Source organism: Anas platyrhynchos, chromosome 3 (genome assembly GCF_047663525.1).
Source record: "Anas platyrhynchos isolate ZD024472 breed Pekin duck chromosome 3, IASCAAS_PekinDuck_T2T, whole genome shotgun sequence".
Taxonomy (NCBI): domain Eukaryota; kingdom Metazoa; phylum Chordata; class Aves; order Anseriformes; family Anatidae; genus Anas; species Anas platyrhynchos.
The window spans coordinates 52,882,965-52,903,887 of record NC_092589.1 but is presented as its reverse complement, the minus strand read 5'-3'; the positions used below and the strand labels follow the sequence as shown (position 1 = coordinate 52,903,887).

The window sequence follows — 20,923 nt, the reverse complement described above, 5'->3', positions numbered from 1 at the left end:
AAGCAAGAAGTGACTTAGCTGAGCAGGAGGGAAGTCACGTCCTAAGGCACCTTTGCCATCCCACCTGGACACTGACATCTCCTTACGGACTGCAGGGATGACCTACCTGCTCAGGAGTCAAAGCCACCCTCTCTGCAGCGAGGCACCTACACCAGCCCAAAGGCACTGAGCTGCATTCAAAGATCAGGTTTGAAATCCCTTCTTTCAGGCAAGAGCTGTAATGCCTGCGAGTTGGACTCCTGTATCTTCCCCTGGTTCTACCAATATTTAATTATTCCACTGCAAAGTGGAAAAGCTCCAAAGGGGAGAATTCAGAGACCTCGAACTACGGAGTTCACCAAAACCATGGCAAGGAGGTTCAGACAGTGATGATTCACGTTCCAGTCAATCACATTTTTAGGACCCCTGCTAGTCACGCTGTTGGTATGTGTTGAGAACACTTACACCATGAGGAGCTACAGACTTGGTAAGCTGGAGGAAGGAGGCCTGGGATAGGAAATTAAATAGCTGCACATTGCTACCACACCAGTAAGCAAGTCTTTTAGCTACATTAAGAGCAACCAAAAAAAAAAAAAGAGAGAGACCAAGGAAATTTATTTACTTTTTATCTATGAACATATGACATATAATTATAGACAGTTTTGATACACAGGAAAACCCTTTTGTCAACCTTTTTTTTTTTTTTGCTAAATGAAACAGCACAATAATCTTTACACATTCATATTTTGTTTTTTTCTTTTTTTTTTTTTTTCTTTACAATACACAGCTTTCTTGGGTTGAAGCAAACTGCAGGACATATTGAGTACTGGTATATTACAGCTACTTACATCATTTAAGAACAGCAAATGGAGAAAAATAAGTTATTTAAATATTGATTTCATATACAGAAAGTGCAACTTTGTTAGTTGTTACATAACTTGCTTGACAGTTTTGATTCCCCAGAGGGTGTCAATTAAAGATAAAGGTATCTTGGACCAAAAGTATTATTTATTCTAAAAATAATACAGTACAACTGCACAGCTGTGACTTGGTGAATCGACCACTGTTGCTGCTCTTAGAGATGATGACCTGTTTGAATAACACAACGTTTAATGCTTCTGATCGTGCTCCCAGCTTGCATTTAAAGCCAGGCTCCTCGAAGAGCCCAAGGCCTACCTGGGTAGTAAGAGAGGGTTACTGATGGAAGCGCACAGTTACGACGGCATTCTGCAATATTTGGGGCTTGCTGCTTCTATTGTTAAATAGCTAATAGAGTTACAACGGTACAATGGATAGATGCTTAACAGCATTAGCCTGAGCAGAGCAGGTTGGGGTTCCAGCGGCAGGTGTCTTTTGTGCTTCCCAAGAGTCAAAGAGTGAATTTTTGCGTAGAGCACTGAACGGCTGCGAGGAAACGTAAGAGGTGTTATGGCTGTACACCGCACCGCCTCACCTGCTTGGGGAACGCCACGGGTCACTGAAACCACAGCAGGGAAGCTCAAACACTGAGAAGCTTAAGGCTTTTTTAGATTAAAATATAAACTAAAATTATAATTCAAGTAAGACCACAGAGCACAGTCTTAAAAAGGAAAACAAAGCAACTACTAAAACTCACACACCTCAGACTGCTCACTCTAGTCCTGGATGGGTGGGATTTGGTTTCCCTGGGCTATAAAATCATTTAAAAACAAGGAGTTACAAAGAGAGTTTGGCACGCAGGTTTGGCTTATTCCTGTATTTCTTCTGTTATTAAAAGAGTGGAGGTAATTAATATGGGAGGGCTTTATTATGTGAGTTGCCTTCCCTGCAACAAGAAGAAATGTTTCCTTTTTTTATTGCATATAGCCAGCTTGGGCTCTCTCCTGCTCCAAGGAAGCTGCTGTCTAATTTTCCTCAGTTCTGGCCCCTGCCAGTAATCCCAGGAAGTCTCAATACTCTTTTCATCTCCTGCTTACTGATAGTTGCCATGTAAACCTCAGAGAGGAAATGACAAATCATTATTATTAAAAAGTCTTTTCAATTATTATTTTTTTTAATTTCACCAGCTGTGTGAAACATCTATGCTGTTGTTTGCTGATGCTGCCATATTACAACACAACAATTATACACTGAAGACAACATTACAGCAGAAGATCTGGAGGAGCTTTGTTTGAAACAATTTCAAGTTATACCAGCGAATTAGTCACCTTCACATGATGGTGTAATTCCTGATGGGGACAGAATGCAAAGCTGATGATACCAGGAGTCAACAGCCCTAAAGCTAGGAAAGTAAGCCTAACACCTATCAATTCCACCAGGAGACAAATTAATTATCATCTGTAGTAAAATGCATAGTTATCTGACTTAAAATTTGGCCACGTAAGGACCATATATAGCAAGGACTCGTGTAGTAAGCACAACTTTTTATTCATCAATCTGAGAGCATTTCCTCAGGAAAAGTGTTATTAGCTCAATATGAGGCTGGGATAACTGAGGCACCAAACAGTGAAGTGACTTGCCTGGTTTTATACAGTAAGCTGATGTCAGAACTGATAATGCAAACAGTCACACTTCCTGGCCTGTGCCCAGGTTTCTTCATCTCACTTTGCCTACCAGAGTAAAGCTTGCTCTGTCTTCCGTGGAGCATTTGTGCTATAAGAAGCTAAAGGATACACCATACATAGACCCCAAAGAAAAAAAAAATAGTTATATGCTATCCATGATAATCTGTATTTGGTATATAAACGTGTACCCATATAGAAAAATAAAATCTGTCATTAGCCACATATATGAATGGAACGTTTCACATGGATTTAGGCAGAAAAATATTATTACATCATGAAAAAATGGTTCACCACATATGCCAGAACAATGCTGTCTTCCAGTGAGAGGTAACATCAACACTCAGACATGAAGGATATCGACTGTTTTAAAATCACAGTGTAATTTATAAGACAATATAGGATTTTTTTGTCCATGCAATGAAATTACCGGATCTCATGATTTCTATGGGACACAATTCGATTTTTGATGCATTTTATTTCCCACAAGTGATTTTTCATTTGCAGAAACCCACTGTTTGAAATCGATATGGTCAGGATACCAAGTCAAAGCTGCAGCATAATGATTGACAATATAACACAGTACACAGAATATGATTAAAATGAAAAGCAGTTACATATATACAAGGCAGTATATCTTGGAACTGTTTAGTAAGAACAGTAAATGCAGACCGTAGTGAACAAGAAGTTAGCCTCACAACCAAAACCTAGCATAACCCTGCATTTGTAAAAGCATCTCTACAACCCATAAGATGTCATGATGAGGCAATTTATAGAAGCTACTTCAGCTGGATATCACCCTAAATGCAGCTTAAAAGTGACAGGTTGAAAAAAGGCTTGGGAAACATGAATACAGGTAAGTGAACATTAGGTAACTGCTTAAAAGCTTGTTTTAAGGCAAATAAAAAGCAGATTGCTAGAAAGCAGTTATAAAAATGACCTCAGTTCTGTACAAATTAAAAGAAGCTTTCTGACTCTCCTTGGGTTAATTGCATTGGAGTGACAGAAATGGACCATACTGTAAACTAATTCCAGTCCGTTGACTTTGGCCTAGCTAAAGGCTTTGTGGCATATTGGGACCTATACCAAGCAACAGCAAAGATGACCAGGGAGGAGGGTATGTGATTAGCTCTAGACTGCTAAATAAATGGCATTTGCCAAACAGCTTCTACCGGGGCTTGCACCTTGGTTTGCACAAGGTCTGTAGGATTGACTCCAGGTGTACAGAAGGCCCCCAACCTAAGGAGTTCTACATAGAAACGGGGCCTATTATTAGTATCACTTCCACGAACTTGTGGAAAATATGTAAGGGTCCCTTAATTCTGTGACACTGTCTGATCCCAGGCCAGCCCTATGCACTTTATGAAACAAGAATACTTTACAAGGGAGAGAGGGGGGAGGGAAGTACCACATCTATGTTACCTGGTGGTTGCTTCTCTTCTCCTTCGGTTGCCAAAGACAGCAATTGAAACATTTCATACCCTTTGAAGAAGATATCTGCCTGTCCTTTGGAGCCACTTCCTCGATCCCTTTAGCTATGTGAAGTAATTAGGGCAATATCGGTGCAGGAAGGAGCAATGGGTCCTTGACCAGGCAATGCCATGCTAGGGAGCATGTTAAATTGCCTCTGGATCAAGAGGTTTGAAAAGTCTTGCTGCTGCCAGGAGCTTGCTTATGTGCCTTTCCTCTGTGATGCCAGCTTCTTGAAGGTAAGTTTGTGACAGAGAAGGCACTTTGCTCAGTGTGTTGAATCCTGCTTCTGTGAGCGGGCTGGAATACATAGGTAGGCCAATGGAAATCAGCCAGTCAGATACAGAAGTGATAAGTCCTGGGGAGACAGGTTTTCGGCAAATTTCAGTGAGCCCTCCACTTGGAATCTGGGCAGAAGAGAAGGAAAAAGAAAAAGCATTAACATTAAACACACTGCTTGGTTTACTGCAAGTCATCTGTTCTTCTAAGCTGGTAGAATTCAACAGCAGGTGTTGCAGCTTCTCCCTCTTACGGGATGCATGTTGGTATGAGAGCGGGCTGTGGGCAGAAAGGCTAAGATCACCACGGAGAAGTAGAAACAGCAACAATTTTGGCAATGTACATGTAGATGCAGTGGGCAGTATTCAGTTGCTTGGGCAATTGTCATGTACCATTCTGAATTAGTGTGAAATCACTCAAAAATACCCAGTGAAAATCTAGTTTGAAATCACTCAAAAATACCCAGCCTTCCAGGCTGATCCAAGGGAAAAGAATACCACGTTTGCCTACTACCTCCTCAGACAGACCAAGCTCTTTTATAAAAAGACATGAAGGTTTTTGATTGTTTCCCCCTCCTGCTTTTTCTAAGGAGAGGAGTGCAAAACGGCACACTTTGAGAAAGGAAAAAAGGGTGCAAAATGTTTCAGGTATCAACACCAATATCAAGATATCAATACACACCAGCCTTAGTGAGTGACCCTTTGTTACACTTGGTGACAGTCTCCTTAGACTTTCCAGGGATTTGGTCAGGATAAAGGGCTATCCACTCTCCTTTTAACTACTAAATATCCTCCTTTGGGACAGGGGAAGGGACCTACTGCCCCTGTAGTACCCCTACACGTCATACTTGCTGGGTGAGCACAGGCAACAGTTTTGTACCAGGACTTGACAGCTACCTCCCTTTACCAGTAGTCAGTCCTTTTTAAAAGGTCTGCTCATAATTAAGAAACTTGGGTTTAAGGAAATACTTACTGCCATGCGATGCTGCTTCCTCAGCTGCTTTACCCGGATCTGGTCCATGTTTGCGGCGACATCCTTTTCAGGCTGGTCCAAGTCTTCTGAGTACCTCTGTACCAAAGCCTCAGGAATGCCACAGCGACCATGCTGAACGTTCCCAGCCAGCCACAAAGGAGAGACAAGTGAAAGAAGCGTATCAGTACAGATCAATCGACACAAACAAAGAAGTGTGGGATGGGAGCACGAAGCATTTTTCCTTGAGATTGACAAAAATAATTTTACTTTGCTATAAAGCATAATGGGGAGGTGCAAAAACATGATGTACGTATCTTTACCAGTATCTTTTACAAATAGCAGCATACAGCTTTTTATGAGCTTTAAGGTCAGTTCCAGTCTCACTGAAATCAACAGCGAAAATCCTATCGCTCAACTTGAAGGGGGGTCTCCCCAAAGGGTATGTTGTTAGCATTTCCCAGTGAAACTCAATTCCCATAAGCTACTGAACAGTAACTGGTTTTCACAGTAAGCTTCTCTGGATAATTTTATGAGGTTTGGTTTAATCAGTTAACTGATGTGATCCTTCAGCCCAGCTGTTCCCTGATTCTTTTGGAGGCTGCCGTGACAGATGCAGCAAGTCTCCGGCAGTGGTGGCAGGGCAAGGTCTGCCAGAGACAGACCAATAACAGCATAGCACATGTCAAAAAACATTTCTTAAATTCTGATTTACTCTTTCCACATCATCCTAATTTAATTTGTTCTTCATGCGAGGACTTTCCTCAGTTCATGTTTCTTCCATGTTCTGTTTAAAAAAGGTTTTCTATACATTTCCTACCAGGACAGCATACTGGTAAACTCACACTTGCACCTCCCCATGCACTCAGACACTGTGGCTGGACCACCTATGCTGTGCTGGTGCGGAGTTCTCCCTGACTCCTCCAGACCACCTCCTCCCAGGCACCACTTAACTGCAGAAGACGTCTGAATCAATCAGCAACCACTATTTGGAATTGCAATATATCCTAGGCACCAAAAGCTTTGGGCTATTACAAGCTTAGTAACATTCTCCTTCGTGGCATGAGATGTAGCACATGTCAAAATTTGCCTCAGCTCTTGAAAGGGGTCAGATATCTAACATTCCTGCAAGTCAGCTGCTGGCTCAGTTCTGCTTCTGAAGGGTGCAGAAGAGGATAGCCCAGAAAAACAAGAAATGTATGAGCCTTATTTACGGACAAAGATACTTCTGGGAGATGGGAAATTACCATGTTCTGTTCTGTTCTTCTTTTTAACACTGCTCATGCATTTTAGCCAATGACTCTTCCAAGAAAACTGAAAGAGCAATCCTCAAGGGACGGACTGGAAGTTAGGACTCCGTCCTTCCCAAAATGATGTCCTCATCACTATGCTATTGATTCAGATTTTCTTGGAAATCTACGTGACTTCCTTCTTCATCTTCACTTCCCTACAGCAGCAGAGGAGGAGATTTCTGTGCTTGGTGCCACCACAGTACTGGTGGCCCTAAGAGATGAAGACTCAGAATAAGTCTGGTATCTCAGTCCCTCTACAACATATCTAGATAGTTATTTTAGGAAGAAGGCCCAATATTAAAGACAAGCACAGATGCATAATGTCTAGAGTCTTCATGATTTATGGTTTATCTAGGCCGGTTACTTGCAAAAATGCAACAGATCAGATAAACGAAAGACTAGCCCCTTGGAACACGGATAGAATAAAAAGACTGAAGCAATGTGCTCCACCTACCTTGTCTGAGTATGGTTCTTCAGTAAGATCAATGTCTTCAGACTGCAGCTTGTTTTCTATTACCATTTCCAGATCCATTCCCCTGCTACAAGAGACTTTCCTTGCCGAAGCAGGACCGAGCTTTACCACGTGCTGCTGAACACTAGCAGTCTCTGGGAGCTCTGACAGCCAGGGCGGCAGTGGGCTAGGAGGGGTACTGGGCTCCTGTTCAGAAGATGTCCTATGGGCAGGTACTCCGTGCAAATCAACGGGAGCGGATGGGCTGGACTTTTTCACCGGCAAACACGGTGCTTCTAGACTCGAGTGGTTCCCGCTTGTGGTCGCGGAAGGATGATATAATCCGTTTGAAAGGCGTTCTCGGCATTTTTTGGCAGGGACAGGTGGTGGCTGAGAGGGATTTTTTGGTTGCATTCTTGCCTCGTTTGTGCCTTTTTGCTCAGCTTCTAGACCGCCCTTGAGGACTGGAGCATAATCAGCCCGTGCAAGGTCATGAAAGCCCTTACTCTGTATTTCAAGAGATGTCCTTGTTGCAGGGTGTGTCACCGAGGCAGCCTGAGCTTCACAGTTTTTCAGGGGGAACGGAACAGGCTTTCCACCTGCACTTTCCATTACAGAGCAGTCCAACTCCTTACCTCTTCCCTTCTGAGAACTGGCAGCTCCCTTACCTTGCTTAGGCATCAAGTCACCTACCATACAACTGCCCCCATGAGGCTGAGGTGGCAGGGCAGATCCAGTTGCCTTTTTTGCTGTATCCAGTGAATCCTGAGGAAAAGAATCTTTCTTGCTAGTGTCCTGTAGGTTGGTATTGGATTCTCCCTGGAGATCATCCAGGGAGTGAGATCTTGGCCAGGCATCCACACCCTGGGGGCCATCCAGAGTTTCATAGCTCCGACAGACGGCAACTGGTAAACTCCTACGGTTCTTCTTCAGACCCATAACAGCTGGAGGTTGGACAGAGCTCTTCAGAGCACGATGTGAACAGCTCAACCGGCTTTCTTTTTCCCCTTGCTGGAGAGTTTCTATTGACTTGGTCAGTGGGAGTGTAGGATAATTGGATAGCTGGTTTCTGCTGAAGTCCTTAAAGCTGTGCTCACTTGCTGATTTTGAGGGCAGATGACAGGTCCTTCGAGTTTTACCTAAAATCAAATAAATCACAAGCCATTATAAAAAAATACCCTCTGCGTATTAATAGGGGATCACTTCTAAATGACTTTGAAACACAGTAATTTACTATTCAACTCTAAAAGCACAGGAACCCAATGCCATTTTAAACATGAATTTCTGAGTTTCAGCTTTGCTAATGAAGAACTGATAATTGCTATCAGGTAAGGAAAATACCTTTAAAATAATTACTGTCCCATCTGCTCCCCTGCTTACAGAGCTTTGAGGTCTAGGTCACTTAAACCTTTTTCAATGAAAATATATCCTGCACTTAGACCTGATACTCTATACCAGTTATATGAACTGGTTTGACCCCATGCAGAAGTAACTCATAAGTTCTGGCACTTTTCTCCACTCTTCTAACTCCTTTAGGATGTTGATAAATATGTTCACCTCCTAATGGAGTTTACTAGATTGCTTTAAAAACGCAGGAATGCTCAATTTTATTTTTTTTTAATTACTATGTATGTCTGTAATGTTATTTCATCTCTAAAGTAAACAGCAAACCATTTTTGATGGTAAATCAGAAAGCAAAAAGGTTCCAGGAAGACTGGTGTTGCAACAATCCCTTTGTAAAGTTACTTTTAGGAACAAGGGTTTTATGGAGAATGGTCTTACACTATGAAATTGAGACTGTTACAAAAGGAATTTTCAAGAGTGACTAATCTTAGTGTTATTCTCATGCCATATGCTTTACCAGAGTGGAAAGTCTTAGAAATGTGGTGTTTTATTATAACGATTTAAGATGTGAGGACTTGAACCAATCTGAACCACATGTCCTTTGTAAGCTTTATTTCATATTTTTATGAGATATGCACCAACACTTTAAGACAGCGTAGAAGTCCATCAAATCTGCTTGATAGAAAAACTCTGATCTCATTACTGTATTCATGAGCATGAAATCCAAGGCCATTTCTCCAGTGCTGCATAGATATATATGTATTTACAAGACTGAAATAAATTTGTCTCAGAGCAGACAACCTCTCAGAATGAACAACATATCCTGAATAATTATTTTTTCTGGGTGACAATGCTACTTTTGCCCACCTACAGTAAACTTTCTAAAACAATGAGTTCCTAGCTAAAGATTGGAACTTCTTTTTCCAATGGAGAAAAGGAAGATAAAAACTTTGGCTAAATGCTGACAAAATCCAATAATTACAGGTAATTAATTGCTGTCAATTAAAGGATCATTGCGCTTTAGAGATCTCAGAACTTGTGCTAACTTCATTCAAAATGAATTAATCTAATGTACTTTTAAGCAATAGATGCTTCCTTTCATATAGTTTGCCTTCAAAAGAGAAGCTTAATGTTTTGTTTTTGAATAATATATATTGCTCGCCTTAAATATGAATGCTAACATAAATCTAGTGTGTGTTTTACTTAGGAGTGTCCCATTTCCAAAATTCCTGTTATGCAAAGAAAGCACCTGCTTAACCTACAAGAGAAATCGCTTGCTTTCCCTCTTTTTCTGCTCAAGGAATTTAAAATCAAAGTAGTCAGAAAACTAGCAAATACGGCTGAGGTTACCTTTAAAGAGAAATAAGGAAAACATTCCCCCTCAAAAGGGAGTTGGCCATGTTTACTGGTATGCCAGCCAGGTTATTCTGTCTAAAACCAACATGTGCCCACAATGGTGAATACAAGCATACAAGAACTCTCTTCTCAGAATGTGTACAGTTCAGCTCCAGCTAAGTAGCACCATTTTCCCAAAAAGCTAATAAAGACACATCACACAAGAACTTGGTTCCTTTCCTACGTCCTTGAATTCAAGTAACTTCAAGAAGTAGCAGCAAAACTTAACTACCTGCACTTTTTTTGTGGAGTGAGACCACTGCCTTCTGAAAATAACTTACAGCCACATTAAAAAGGCATGTTTAAGAAACATTACATTCATTTTTTAGTGCCCCAGGCACTAATGTCAATATGTAGTGAGCATGGAAAGGAGTGTTCTCTGTTCATTATTCATATTTGCTAGCACATGTCTGACTTGGGCAGCAGTTCACCATATTGTCTAGGGCTTGCTGTCACGGCTCACTTAACACAATCCGTGTACCTTCTTTTCAGCCTGAAATATTCATCAGGGCTTACACTGGTGTTAGAAAGGCACACTTAGATACTTCAACACCTAAAAGAAAAGTTCTGACAAATGCTACTGCTGTGCGACGTTAGGCTTTTACTGAAGTTGTGATGGTATCTAGTAAACATCATTTTGTTGCTTTGGGATATGTCTGTGTAAAGTCCAGTAACGTGGGGATGAGAAAAAGAAGAAGTGGGAAACAGGAAAAGGAAGAAGAAAACAGAAAAAATAAGAAAATAAAAATTCTAGGAAAACAAAAGCAAACTTTAGTCCATTCCAGCCCTGATTCACAAAAAAATACAAATGTGGTGAGAGTAAGGGAAAAAAAAAACAAAACATTTTTTTCTGCAAAATAAGTAACTGCATACATAATCTTTAAGGTCTCTGCTTCAAAATTGTTTAAAAAAAGCAGTGGGTTCAATGCTTCAATGCTACTGTTTTGTACAAAGGACAAGGATTCAGATTATAATTTCTCTTACATAGATTTGTCATGAGTAATGTAGCAGTATGACCACTGTGATTTCTCCTCTTCTACGTATTCCTTCCCTCCTCCTGACTGAGGGGTATAATTTCATTATGCTCTTGTGAAATTAAGAAAAGAAGGCCATATTTCCTGAAAGCAGGCTTTTAAATATGTTTTTAAATTGTTTCCAGGAAGCAGGGACCTATATAAACAATGTCTACAAATGTAACATTCCTTCCCCATCTCAAACAAACAAACAAAAAAAACCCCTACAAACCTATACCGGTTAAAGTGTATATTCTTATGACTCCCTGGTAAGCAGACTACTGCCTTTCATAGTGCTGTCAACCACAGCAATCTCTCTGATTTAAATATGTGCAGAAGGACATAAGCATCTGGCTGAAAACTAAGACAACCAAGGTGGTCCTTACACAAAATTAATGGAACTTTTGTGTTGGTTTCAGTACAAAAGGTTCAGTTCAAGCTACAAGCATACTTTACCCTTTTGTTCAATGTTATGCTGCAGTGGTTTTTTTTATTAGATAAAGCTGTGTCCACCTCTCATGATATAGTTATTACTGTTAGAATACACAGAATGAACTTTTCAATCTTCTGTCATTATCTACCTCAGAAGAAAGAAAATTATCTTTGGGAATATTTCCAGAGGTACCAGAGCTACAGCAATAAATTTTGAGTGTTTCCCTCAATACCTTTTCTGTGTGGAAGATCACCCTCAGAGAATTCAGAACTCAAAACTAGATACAGAATATATTCAATGGCCTGTATAGATCCCAGATTTCTTTTTCTTTTCTTTTTTTTTTCTTTTTTTAGCATTGCTTTCTGTGGCAGTATTTCTGTGTGCATTTCAAACATCTCGACTGACACAACGAAGATGATGGCACCTGAGACAATCCTTACATCACTGCTTTTTTATGAATACAACTAGTAGAAAACCACCCTACATCAGGCAACATGGCCATCTGTTTTGTTGCTTCCTCTTCTGACTAATTAGTAGTGAATGCTTAAGTGCTTTGGATGCTCAGTTGGCACGACGGAAATTTGGGCTTCAGTTCCTGAACAAATCAGAGAACATCATTATCCCACCTGATACAGTCATGGTTTGTCAGCCTCTTCATCTTTGTGCCTTGCATATGCAATTCCTATTCCTTTCACACCCTATCCCTCCTTAAGAAGGTATGCATCACAACAGGAAAAGGTTCAAAGAAGCCAGGCGTTATCAGAGATACAGAATGACTTACGATGGCTCAGATTAGAAAAGAGATGACTTGAGAAGGAGTATGACAGAGGTCTATACACAGACAATGCTAAGTATGGAGGTTTTAAGGAAGACCAGGTATGTGCATAAAAATAAACAGTTTGAGGAAAATGGATGAATGCCAGGAAACTGTGCCAGATTCATGGAATTTCGGTACCTTGGGAAGCCTCAAATATGCTTACTCTGTTCTTACATTCTTCTTGTAACTATCTGCTTTTGGCTGCTTCCTGAAGGAACTAGATTTCTGATAAGGTTTCTAAAAGTGTCTCAGACAGACAACTGCATGCAAGAAGAACTCAGTAACTGCACTGTTATCAGAAGTTTAAAGGAGAATTCATCTCTCTATGCCCTGTTTTAAATCAAGGACTAGTCTATATGGACTAATGGTCTGATCTTGTATGGTTGCTTTCTGCTCTTATTTTCTTCCTGTTTATCACTGAATAAGTTGCAAACTTTATAGTCCTTGCTCTCTGCAAATTGCATTAAAATCACAATGTTGCTGTACGTACACTGCGGATACCTATGAGAAATGTAAGTATTTCTGCAGTGGGATCCAGAGAAGAAATACACCCGTATCACTGCCATAATACACAGCAAGCCATTTTTATCCAAACTGCAAGAAGAGCTCTGAAATCTTGAATTGATGCCAAAAGGTGCAATATCGGCCTAAAACAGGGCCCTACTCTGGCCATTAAAACATTATGCAAAACCATTCCCCAGGAAATGTGAAGGCCAGTTTCTTCTCATAATTTCATTTTCCCCTTTATGAAAAGCAGTTTATTATTGCTGATCTGCACATTATGATGTTTATATTAGACAAATGATTATCCTTATTTTAACAGTTGAGCCTCCAATGTATTTTGTAAACAATATATATGGAAGCCATTACTGTCCATGAACTTTGCCAAGAAGGTGGAGCACATTTCAGATTAACCAGCGTTGACAAAATCTGAATGACTCCCATACTGAACGTTCTTTTCATAATGGTTTTCAAAGCAAGCACTAAATACATTTGTGAGCAAAAATGATACAGAAATGCAGCAAGCCATAGATGAAAAGCAATAGAAAAATCATTAGTGGTATTTCACATTCTGCAAAACTCGGATAAAAATAATAGTTTAAATGTAAAAGTAAGTATCTAAGCAGACAGGCAATAACAATTGCTTTCAAAAGATTTTATTATATTGTTAAAATAAGGAAAATGTACAGGCAGCAATTTAACTTCAGTGCTACAGCTATCATAATGATGGCACTTAGAGATAAAAAGGAAAGAAAATTGTCACATATGCCATATATCTAGCTATGATTACATTCTAGCATGCCTGCTCCATGAGGATTCATGTTCAAGACAAAAATTCCCTCTGCTTTCAGGAATTTAGTATATTGCCAATTTCGAGCATTCAGCTTCAAAGCAAATTGCAATTTTCTTCAATAAATGGTTATTTCTGAGTGACAGACTGACTGACAAATGGACATACTAAGAGAAAGATCTTTAGCTTGTATTTTAAATGGGAGAAAAGGCTACTACAAGGGGCATACAGCATCTCTGTTTATTTTGTTCTTGGATTCCTGTTTATACTGGATGTTAGTGATGAAACCAGGCACTCTGAGGCCAAAACAAGGCTCAAAAGCTTGGACTGATAATGCCAAGCACCAAGTGAAATACAAACCAGTTTAATCCATTTTAATATTTAATCTCTAATGAAATATTTGTGTGTACAAGCTTGCATCCCTCAAGTATGTAATCCTCAGTCAACACAACAATCTGATTTCTTCAGAACATGGAGAATAATCTCGATTAGCATCCATCTCGGTAATTTTTCAGCGCATCACCTTTCACTGATGTGCAAGACAAGGTAGTTGGAACTGAGCATAAGCAGTTCTTGCTTTTGTTTTAGTTTATTTTCTCACAAGCTTTTAAATTAAGTTAACTTGCTAGCCATTTGTTCATACACTAAAATCCTAAATCTCTGCACCTGGCCTCTGATCAGATGGGAATGCAACATGCAACCTGAGCAAAATGAAAACAAAAATAACAACAAAAAAACAGCCTAAAACACAGTGCATTTTAACTGTTTATCTTATAAACAGTTTCTGTGTAAGTTTAACAGCAATTTGCCTAATCCCAGTGTAGTTCAGATACTTTTCCACTGTCAATGGTCCCTTAGAAAAGTGCTGTCTGAGTGTAAGTAGTGCAAGCCTCATGAGGCATGGCTGCAAGACTATGATAGGGGGTGGACAAGACAAAGTATGGCAGTGAGAGTACTTGTTGCCATACGATTACAAAAAAATAGCAGATGATTTGTGAAATGTGATTTGTTTTCTACCATTGCAAATAAATAAATTAGAAACAGCAGCGATGAAGACCAATGGCCCAAATCAAGACGGAAAGAGGCAGCCAGAGCAAGGGAGAAAGTCAAGCATGAAGTAGTTCACATAAGCTAGAAGAGGAGCAGAAAAGATACTAAGTTATCTACTGAAAACAGGCTGCAAGGATTTTAAGGCTCGTTGAGGCTCTATTACCATTCTCCAGGTTTTCACTGCTTTCGTAGCAGCCCGAATCCCGAGGAGAGCATCCAGTAAGGCCTTGGCCTTCAATGAGAAGTTTCTCCTGAGATCCTGACTGGTCGCTGTTACCTAGAGGAAATGAGAATACAGTGAAAACAGAGACAAACAGAGAATCCAGTAGAACTTATCAACCTTCCATTTCTAACATCATTATTTTCACTGTTATAACAACTACGACAGATCCATGTTTAAGAAACAGTGAGTATTAGGAACAGCCATCACAAAGTGATAAACACTGTTGTAAACATTCATCATGTCTGGCACAGGATTAAGCAACAACATCAGCACAAGTGTCAGGGAGCATTGCTGTAAACAATAAAAGCAGAATGAGCTGTCTGCATCCTCATTTGCTTTGGGGACAAGTCCTACAATTTACAACCACCAAAATTTATTTAAAATGATGGCGTCAAAGTTTTTTCTAAGAATTAAAAAAATAATACCCAAAACAAAAGCAAAAAGCATTAAGAGAACGAAATAAAGAGTTTGTTTGTTTGTTTTTGTTTTTATAAGAATAAAATCCTAACCCTGACTTATATTCCAGATGGGACCAAAAGGAAGAATCAAGAATGGGTCTGGCAAAGTTAGGCAATGTCTCTTGAGGAAGGGGGAAGTGACAAGGGAGAGACTGGTGGTAAAAATTTCCTTCCTTCCTTGATCTGTGCAAAGAACCAACACTCAAGTGTGGTCCAGTTTAGGCTGCATAGACCTGATTCCAGGAACTTATAGCATTCAGTTAGAAACCATGTTTTATAAAGAAACTAAATCTGGAGCTGAAGACACAGAAAAGAAACTTCATGACGCAAGGACTCAGTTTATGCTGCATTCCTCCCCACCCCTGCAATACAATGTCAGAAATGGTTCTTCTGATTCCTATTCTCAGCACATGAAAGGTAATTATGGAGTGGAAAGAAGTGCTGCTGCCCCTCCCAGGTTCCAGCTGTCTGGTCCCCATTTCTCTCTGCTCATCATCCTGACTTGGAGCTGGAATTTATACTTTCCAGCCACCGCATCAAATAGTTCTTGACCAAAATTGAAGGTCCCTAAAAAGAAAAAGATTCCTTCAGGGAAGTGAACATTCTAAATAGCTCTGCAATTATTAAAGAGAAGTTCATATTAGGTGACATGAAGCTACTCTTATAAGTGAAAAGAATCCAATTCTGCAACTGTAGTTTTATTGGGCGGTGACAAAAGGCAGAGAAACTCTGGATGCCTCTTTGGGAACTGTACAGGAAAGATACATGTCAGTGAAAGCTCAGGCCAAAAAGCAAAATCCAAAGATGCTAACCACAAATCTCTTATAATAGAATTAAGCATTTCCCACTTAATAAGCAGCTGTTTAAATTGTTGCTATGACAGTTTTAGCTACACTGTAGGATTTTGCACAGAAGCAGCTGAGAAAGTCTTCCCACAATTCATTCCACCGATTCTCATCCGTGGGATACTAAACTTCTGCCAAAATTTAGGGATGAAGGGGAAACTCAGTACATCTTAGGTTGCTTCATGTAGGCACTGAAAGCATCTAAATTCCTGTCTCAAGCAAGACTTGCTTTTCATGTAAATGATTCTGCTGTACCGTGACTCTTCGCTACTGCATGGATGGTACAGCCCTGCTTCTTGCTGTGCAGCGACGACCCTGTCCAGTTGGACTGCCAGTGCTTACCCTGCTTGCCCTCATTTGTGTAACCTCGCCTGAGACCATCTGAACAATGGACAGAGTTGCACTGCTGCATATTAGACAGATGGTTCGCTGTCTTTCACTCTTTGTACTTGAACAATATATTTTCTCCCTCCTGTGAAAATCGCTGTATTGATGTATGCACAATCTGAGGCTACCTGTACAATCCTGTAAGTCCAAGAATCATATGCACTTGCAGGTAAAATGAGACAAAGCTTAAATCACATTATCCTTCTCCACATCCCCCTAGCTTCGATCTTTTTCCTGTCCTTGATAACCTCAATCTCTTCTCTCTAGTCTAGAAGTGTCTTCTTGACTATTCACTACGCCTCAGCTTCTTATTTTGAGTAGGTCACCTCAGGATTTATTCTCAAATATCAGTATTCTAATGGGTAAATGATGTACGTTTGACATCATTTGAATAGGCTAGGTATGCAGGGCTTATAAAAACAAAGAATTCTGTCAGAACAAATGCAAATCTTAAGTCATTCCTCAAAAATCTACACGCTGCTATATAGAAAGACCCTGGAAATAACTAGATTAGGAAAAAAAAAAAAAATCAAAATCCATGAACCAGTTGCCTGCTTTAAGGGGTTCACAAGGTTCTTGGCAGAGCTCTGTTGAAACTGAAAACCTCAAACATCTCACGTACTATCATACTCCTGCAGAAGTTCCACAGCTGTGAGGAGAACAGCTCTGTGCTCAGGATCTCGGATGTTAAGTTCATCTAAATCCTCTTCTTCTAGAAGCTTAAAGGTATCCAGATCTTCGTAACCATTGAACAGAAAAGTGGGCATATGCTCCTGCATAATAAGAGAAAGGAAAGAGCTGTAAGACAACATGTTTATTCAACTTATTTTGGCAATAAAAATACTAGAGGAGATTTTCATAACCAGCAAAAATATCAGTAGCTTAGCAAATGCAAACCACTGTATAACAGCAAAATTATAGGACTACAGCTTGTATAAACATTGCTCAGAGCTCAGGGAGGTAGCTGTGCCAGATAGAATACTGCACATATTTCTGTATTTGGAATGCACTGTATTAAATTGCCTGGGTAGCGTGCTACCCATCTGCATAATATGCCACAGCTCTGTATGAACAGAGTACTGCAAACGATGAACAACCACACCAATTATCTCCAGCTCTCTGAACAGCAATGTGGAAAATAACTTATTTTGTAAAGATAGGGTAACTATTGTTATTTTTTTTATTATACTTTTACTTGCTTTTGATGGGTGTTAGCTGGTAGCAATACCATACAAAGATTTATAATGGCTACAATGCACTCTGGGTGCATACAACAAAGAAGCCTGCAGCACATCCTCACAGGCAGTTCTGCCTGGTCTTCTGCAGCTAAGACCTAATTCTGTTAAGTGGGGTAATGTTCCTTAGGACTATGAATCTGCAGTGCAACTTTAAAAACTGGTAACTCCAAAGGTGTTATCCTTCCCACAAACAAAACCGAAGGGATAACAGAAAAAATGTGGACAGACCTTTAAGTTGATGCGATCCAAGAGATCCTCCACTGACTTGGGCTGTGGAGGTCTGCTTTTCCGGCGTCTCCTGGTGGGCCGCTTTGGCTTCTCTTCCTCTTCGTTTAACACATCCACGTAGATAAATTTGAAAGTGCCAACCTTGTTGTTCAACAGGCCCATCCAAGTGCCCATGGGGGGTTTGCTGATGATATCAATGATGTCGCCTTTCTACAGACCAAAGCAGCAAGAAAGTCATTTAGGCATGCTTTGTGATGGATATTCAAGCAAACACATCATTTTTCCTTGGTTTTCCATATTCCCAGAATGGACAGAGCACAGTACACAGCATGGAAAACACCCATTAGTTTTCAAAAAGTTAATGAGACCTTTTGGAAAGATTATAGCCCAGTGACGCATTGCTGCTGTTGTGTACAGACGTCTCCAAGCAGTGCAACTATCCAAAACTGATGCAAGTAAGAACAGATCAGACTGCTCAGCATATAAGGATACGTTCTCACATCAGATCTCGTAAGGAAAGGAGACACATGCAAAAAGTAAAACTGTTGGTTTTCCTACTAATTATCTGACCGTAACAAACAAAACGATGCACAAGGTTTTGTATCCTTATAGAGATTACCTGACTTACACCTGCTTTAACAGGAATTAGCTGCCCTTGGAATTTTAAGTAATGAATGTCCTGTAAAAAGTCAGATAGTTTGGACTGAATACTGCACAAATAAAACACTGATACCCATAAAAAATTAAAAGGGAGTAACAACTCATGGTCAATTAATTCAGTATTAGTTCAAATTAACTTATATTAACTAAAATGCCTTTAGAGGACATTGCGTGTAGGTGCAACTACATCTCTTCCAAAGATTTTGAAAATTATGCCATGGATGGACTAATTCATTGCAGCAGGTAAAGTAGTTTTCTGATCTTTCAAACAAAATCCTTGCAAAAGAGAAATTAATGTGTGGCTTATTTTTATTTTTCCTAAAAATGCAAGTGTCTTTCCTTGGACATGTGGAAATACTAATACTTACTTGCATTTTCTAACCTTTCAGTATAATTTGAGCAACTCTCAAATGCATCAAAATAAGATAGGTTAAAAGGCTTAAAAAACCCACAGGCAACCTCATTAACAGATCAAGAATTGTACAGTTCTTACGAGGAGCTCTTATGTAAGAGTTTTGCCAAAATACACATTTGACCCCTTAAAAACAAACATAGCTGGTACCTTGAGCTTCAGAGAGTCTGTGTCATAGGGACTTGGAGTAAAATCAGTGTGAACCCTGGCTCTTCCACAGAAAGGTCCTCTGTAAGGAGGTTCTTCATCATCACCATCTTCCGATTTTACGCTCTCCCTGTTGCTGGTTGAGGAATCTGTTGTGCTTACTGTCTGACCACCTAAGCACATGTATGTGACAGACTTAATATCAGTCCACAAAAAAACAAATTCTTTGTGAAGGTTAAACCAAAAAAGCAGTCAGAGCTTCCTAGGAAACATTTTTTTTTCCTACAAAATATTGTTGTTGGAGTTGGAACTCCTTAAGTGCCCTTTCTTACACCAAATTATTCTCCTCAATATTTAATTGAGAAGATGATTAACTAGTGCCTCACCTATGATATGTCACAGGAGTGATATTGTCATCTTTTTACTAAGCTTTGCCCACAAAAAAGCATAGTGATATGAGGAAATTGAGCTCTGAATCCTATATGACGGGTCCCTCATATTCATGAGTTTGGTTTTATGGTGACACTTTGTGTTGTTATTAAAAAAAAATAAATCAGATTATATTCAGAAAACACTTTCATTATTTAATCACTGAGCTTTTTCTTCAGTGTTTTTGCCCAGTGTGTTCTTGTTTTCTATTGATCAGTAGTTCATAGAATTAAGTTCACCCCATCTGGATCCTGCTTGAACTCTGCTTTGTGCTAGAGACAATCTTAACCACAGAGGTTTAAAATAATACTCCTCTAGCTTGTTAATGAGAAAACCTCAAGGTCTCTCTGGAGGGGAACCAAAAAAAAGCCCAGCAGGAGTGCCCAGCAGAAACCTAGTGCGAAGATGTGCTTGTTTGCTACTTGTCCTTGATCTGGAATTGAAAAAGCACTTTCACTGCATTGTTACAGGTGAAGGACTGTGATTCTCACTCCAGTCATTTGCATTATAATAGTAGGACCAGCAGACCCAGCAAGAAAGCAGGATTTCACTTTTTCAGGGCTCTGTATAAACACTGAGCAAAAGAGACAGTCTCTGCACCAAATAGCTTACAGTTCTTTGTAAGCCCTTAGTGACTAACCCTTTTCTACTTTTAACCACTGTTTCTGTTTTGCCTTTCTCTAATTCTGCTTACTGTGGAGATCTCTGCTCCCTGCAGCCACAAAAATGAAGCAACACAATTAGAACAGGACTTACTCATTGAGCTCTGACCACTTAAGGAACTCCTCAGGCTCTCCACTGAGCCACCAGCTTTCAGCTTGGGCTTGTCCAGGGAGTCAGTGTCTGGTGGCGGTGACTGTGGAGAACCTGGCATGACCCCAGGGCTGGACTCCTGCAAGGCATTGAACCATTTCAGTTTGGTAAGCAAGCACAGGTATTGACAGGAGCTGCTCACTCATATCTGAGGAGAGAACTTCTTGTATTTTCCTGCTCTTTAGAGACAGGACAGAAGCATAACACATTTATCAACTTATTTAGTGATACTCAGCTGTGGCAGACACCCCACTTTATTAGGCATGATGGCAAACACAGAAGAAATCAATAACTGTCTGAGAAAGCTAGCACTGCAAGCGGAAAGAAACATTACACAAAACTACAAATTCAAGGTTTCCAAAACACACAATATATTTTATCAGCAGTGCTTGCCAAACAGCTAAAGCCAAATCCAGCTTTCTGAATCAGGATTTTGTAAAAAGGTGAATACAAACAAATCAGACAATTCAAGTCAAAAACACAGCAATGTAAATTTTTTTTCAGTGTATTATTAGTATTTTTGCTTATTTACCTTGAAGGAAAAAAAAGAACTAGAAAATGCAGCCTATACATAATATACATGCATACAACACACATAAACATAAAAGCATAAATTAAACAAACAAACAAAAAAACGGTTTTGCTACATATGCTGTAGGTGAGCAATTTCTCTTTTCATTCAGTCAAACATTACAGGAAATTCAAAAAGGTCTTTCCTAAATTGAAATCCTGTCAGCCTCCGTGACGCACAACTGAAGCA

The 20,923-nt window shown here is 39.8% G+C and overlaps 1 protein-coding gene across 16 annotated transcripts in view; it reads right to left on the bottom strand.

Moving 5' to 3' along the window:
- Window positions 1–577: 577 nt before the first annotated feature.
- Window positions 578–20,923, bottom strand: part of LOC101789803 (SAM and SH3 domain-containing protein 1) — a 544,938-nt gene continuing 524,592 nt past the window's right edge. For all 16 annotated transcript variants that reach the window (XM_038175902.2, XM_038175901.2, XM_038175903.2 and 13 more), the window contains 8 exons: window positions 20,107–20,242; window positions 18,925–19,094; window positions 17,703–17,912; window positions 16,859–17,009; window positions 14,487–14,600; window positions 6,984–8,119; window positions 5,241–5,372; window positions 578–4,396 (listed from right to left, as the gene is read on the bottom strand). In XM_038175902.2, coding sequence (XP_038031830.1) covers window positions 4,136–4,396; window positions 5,241–5,372; window positions 6,984–8,119; window positions 14,487–14,600; window positions 16,859–17,009; window positions 17,703–17,912; window positions 18,925–19,094; window positions 20,107–20,242 — 2,310 coding nt within the window. In that variant the 3' untranslated portion in view covers window positions 578–4,135. The remainder of the gene's footprint in view (window positions 4,397–5,240; window positions 5,373–6,983; window positions 8,120–14,486; window positions 14,601–16,858; window positions 17,010–17,702; window positions 17,913–18,924; window positions 19,095–20,106; window positions 20,243–20,923) is intronic.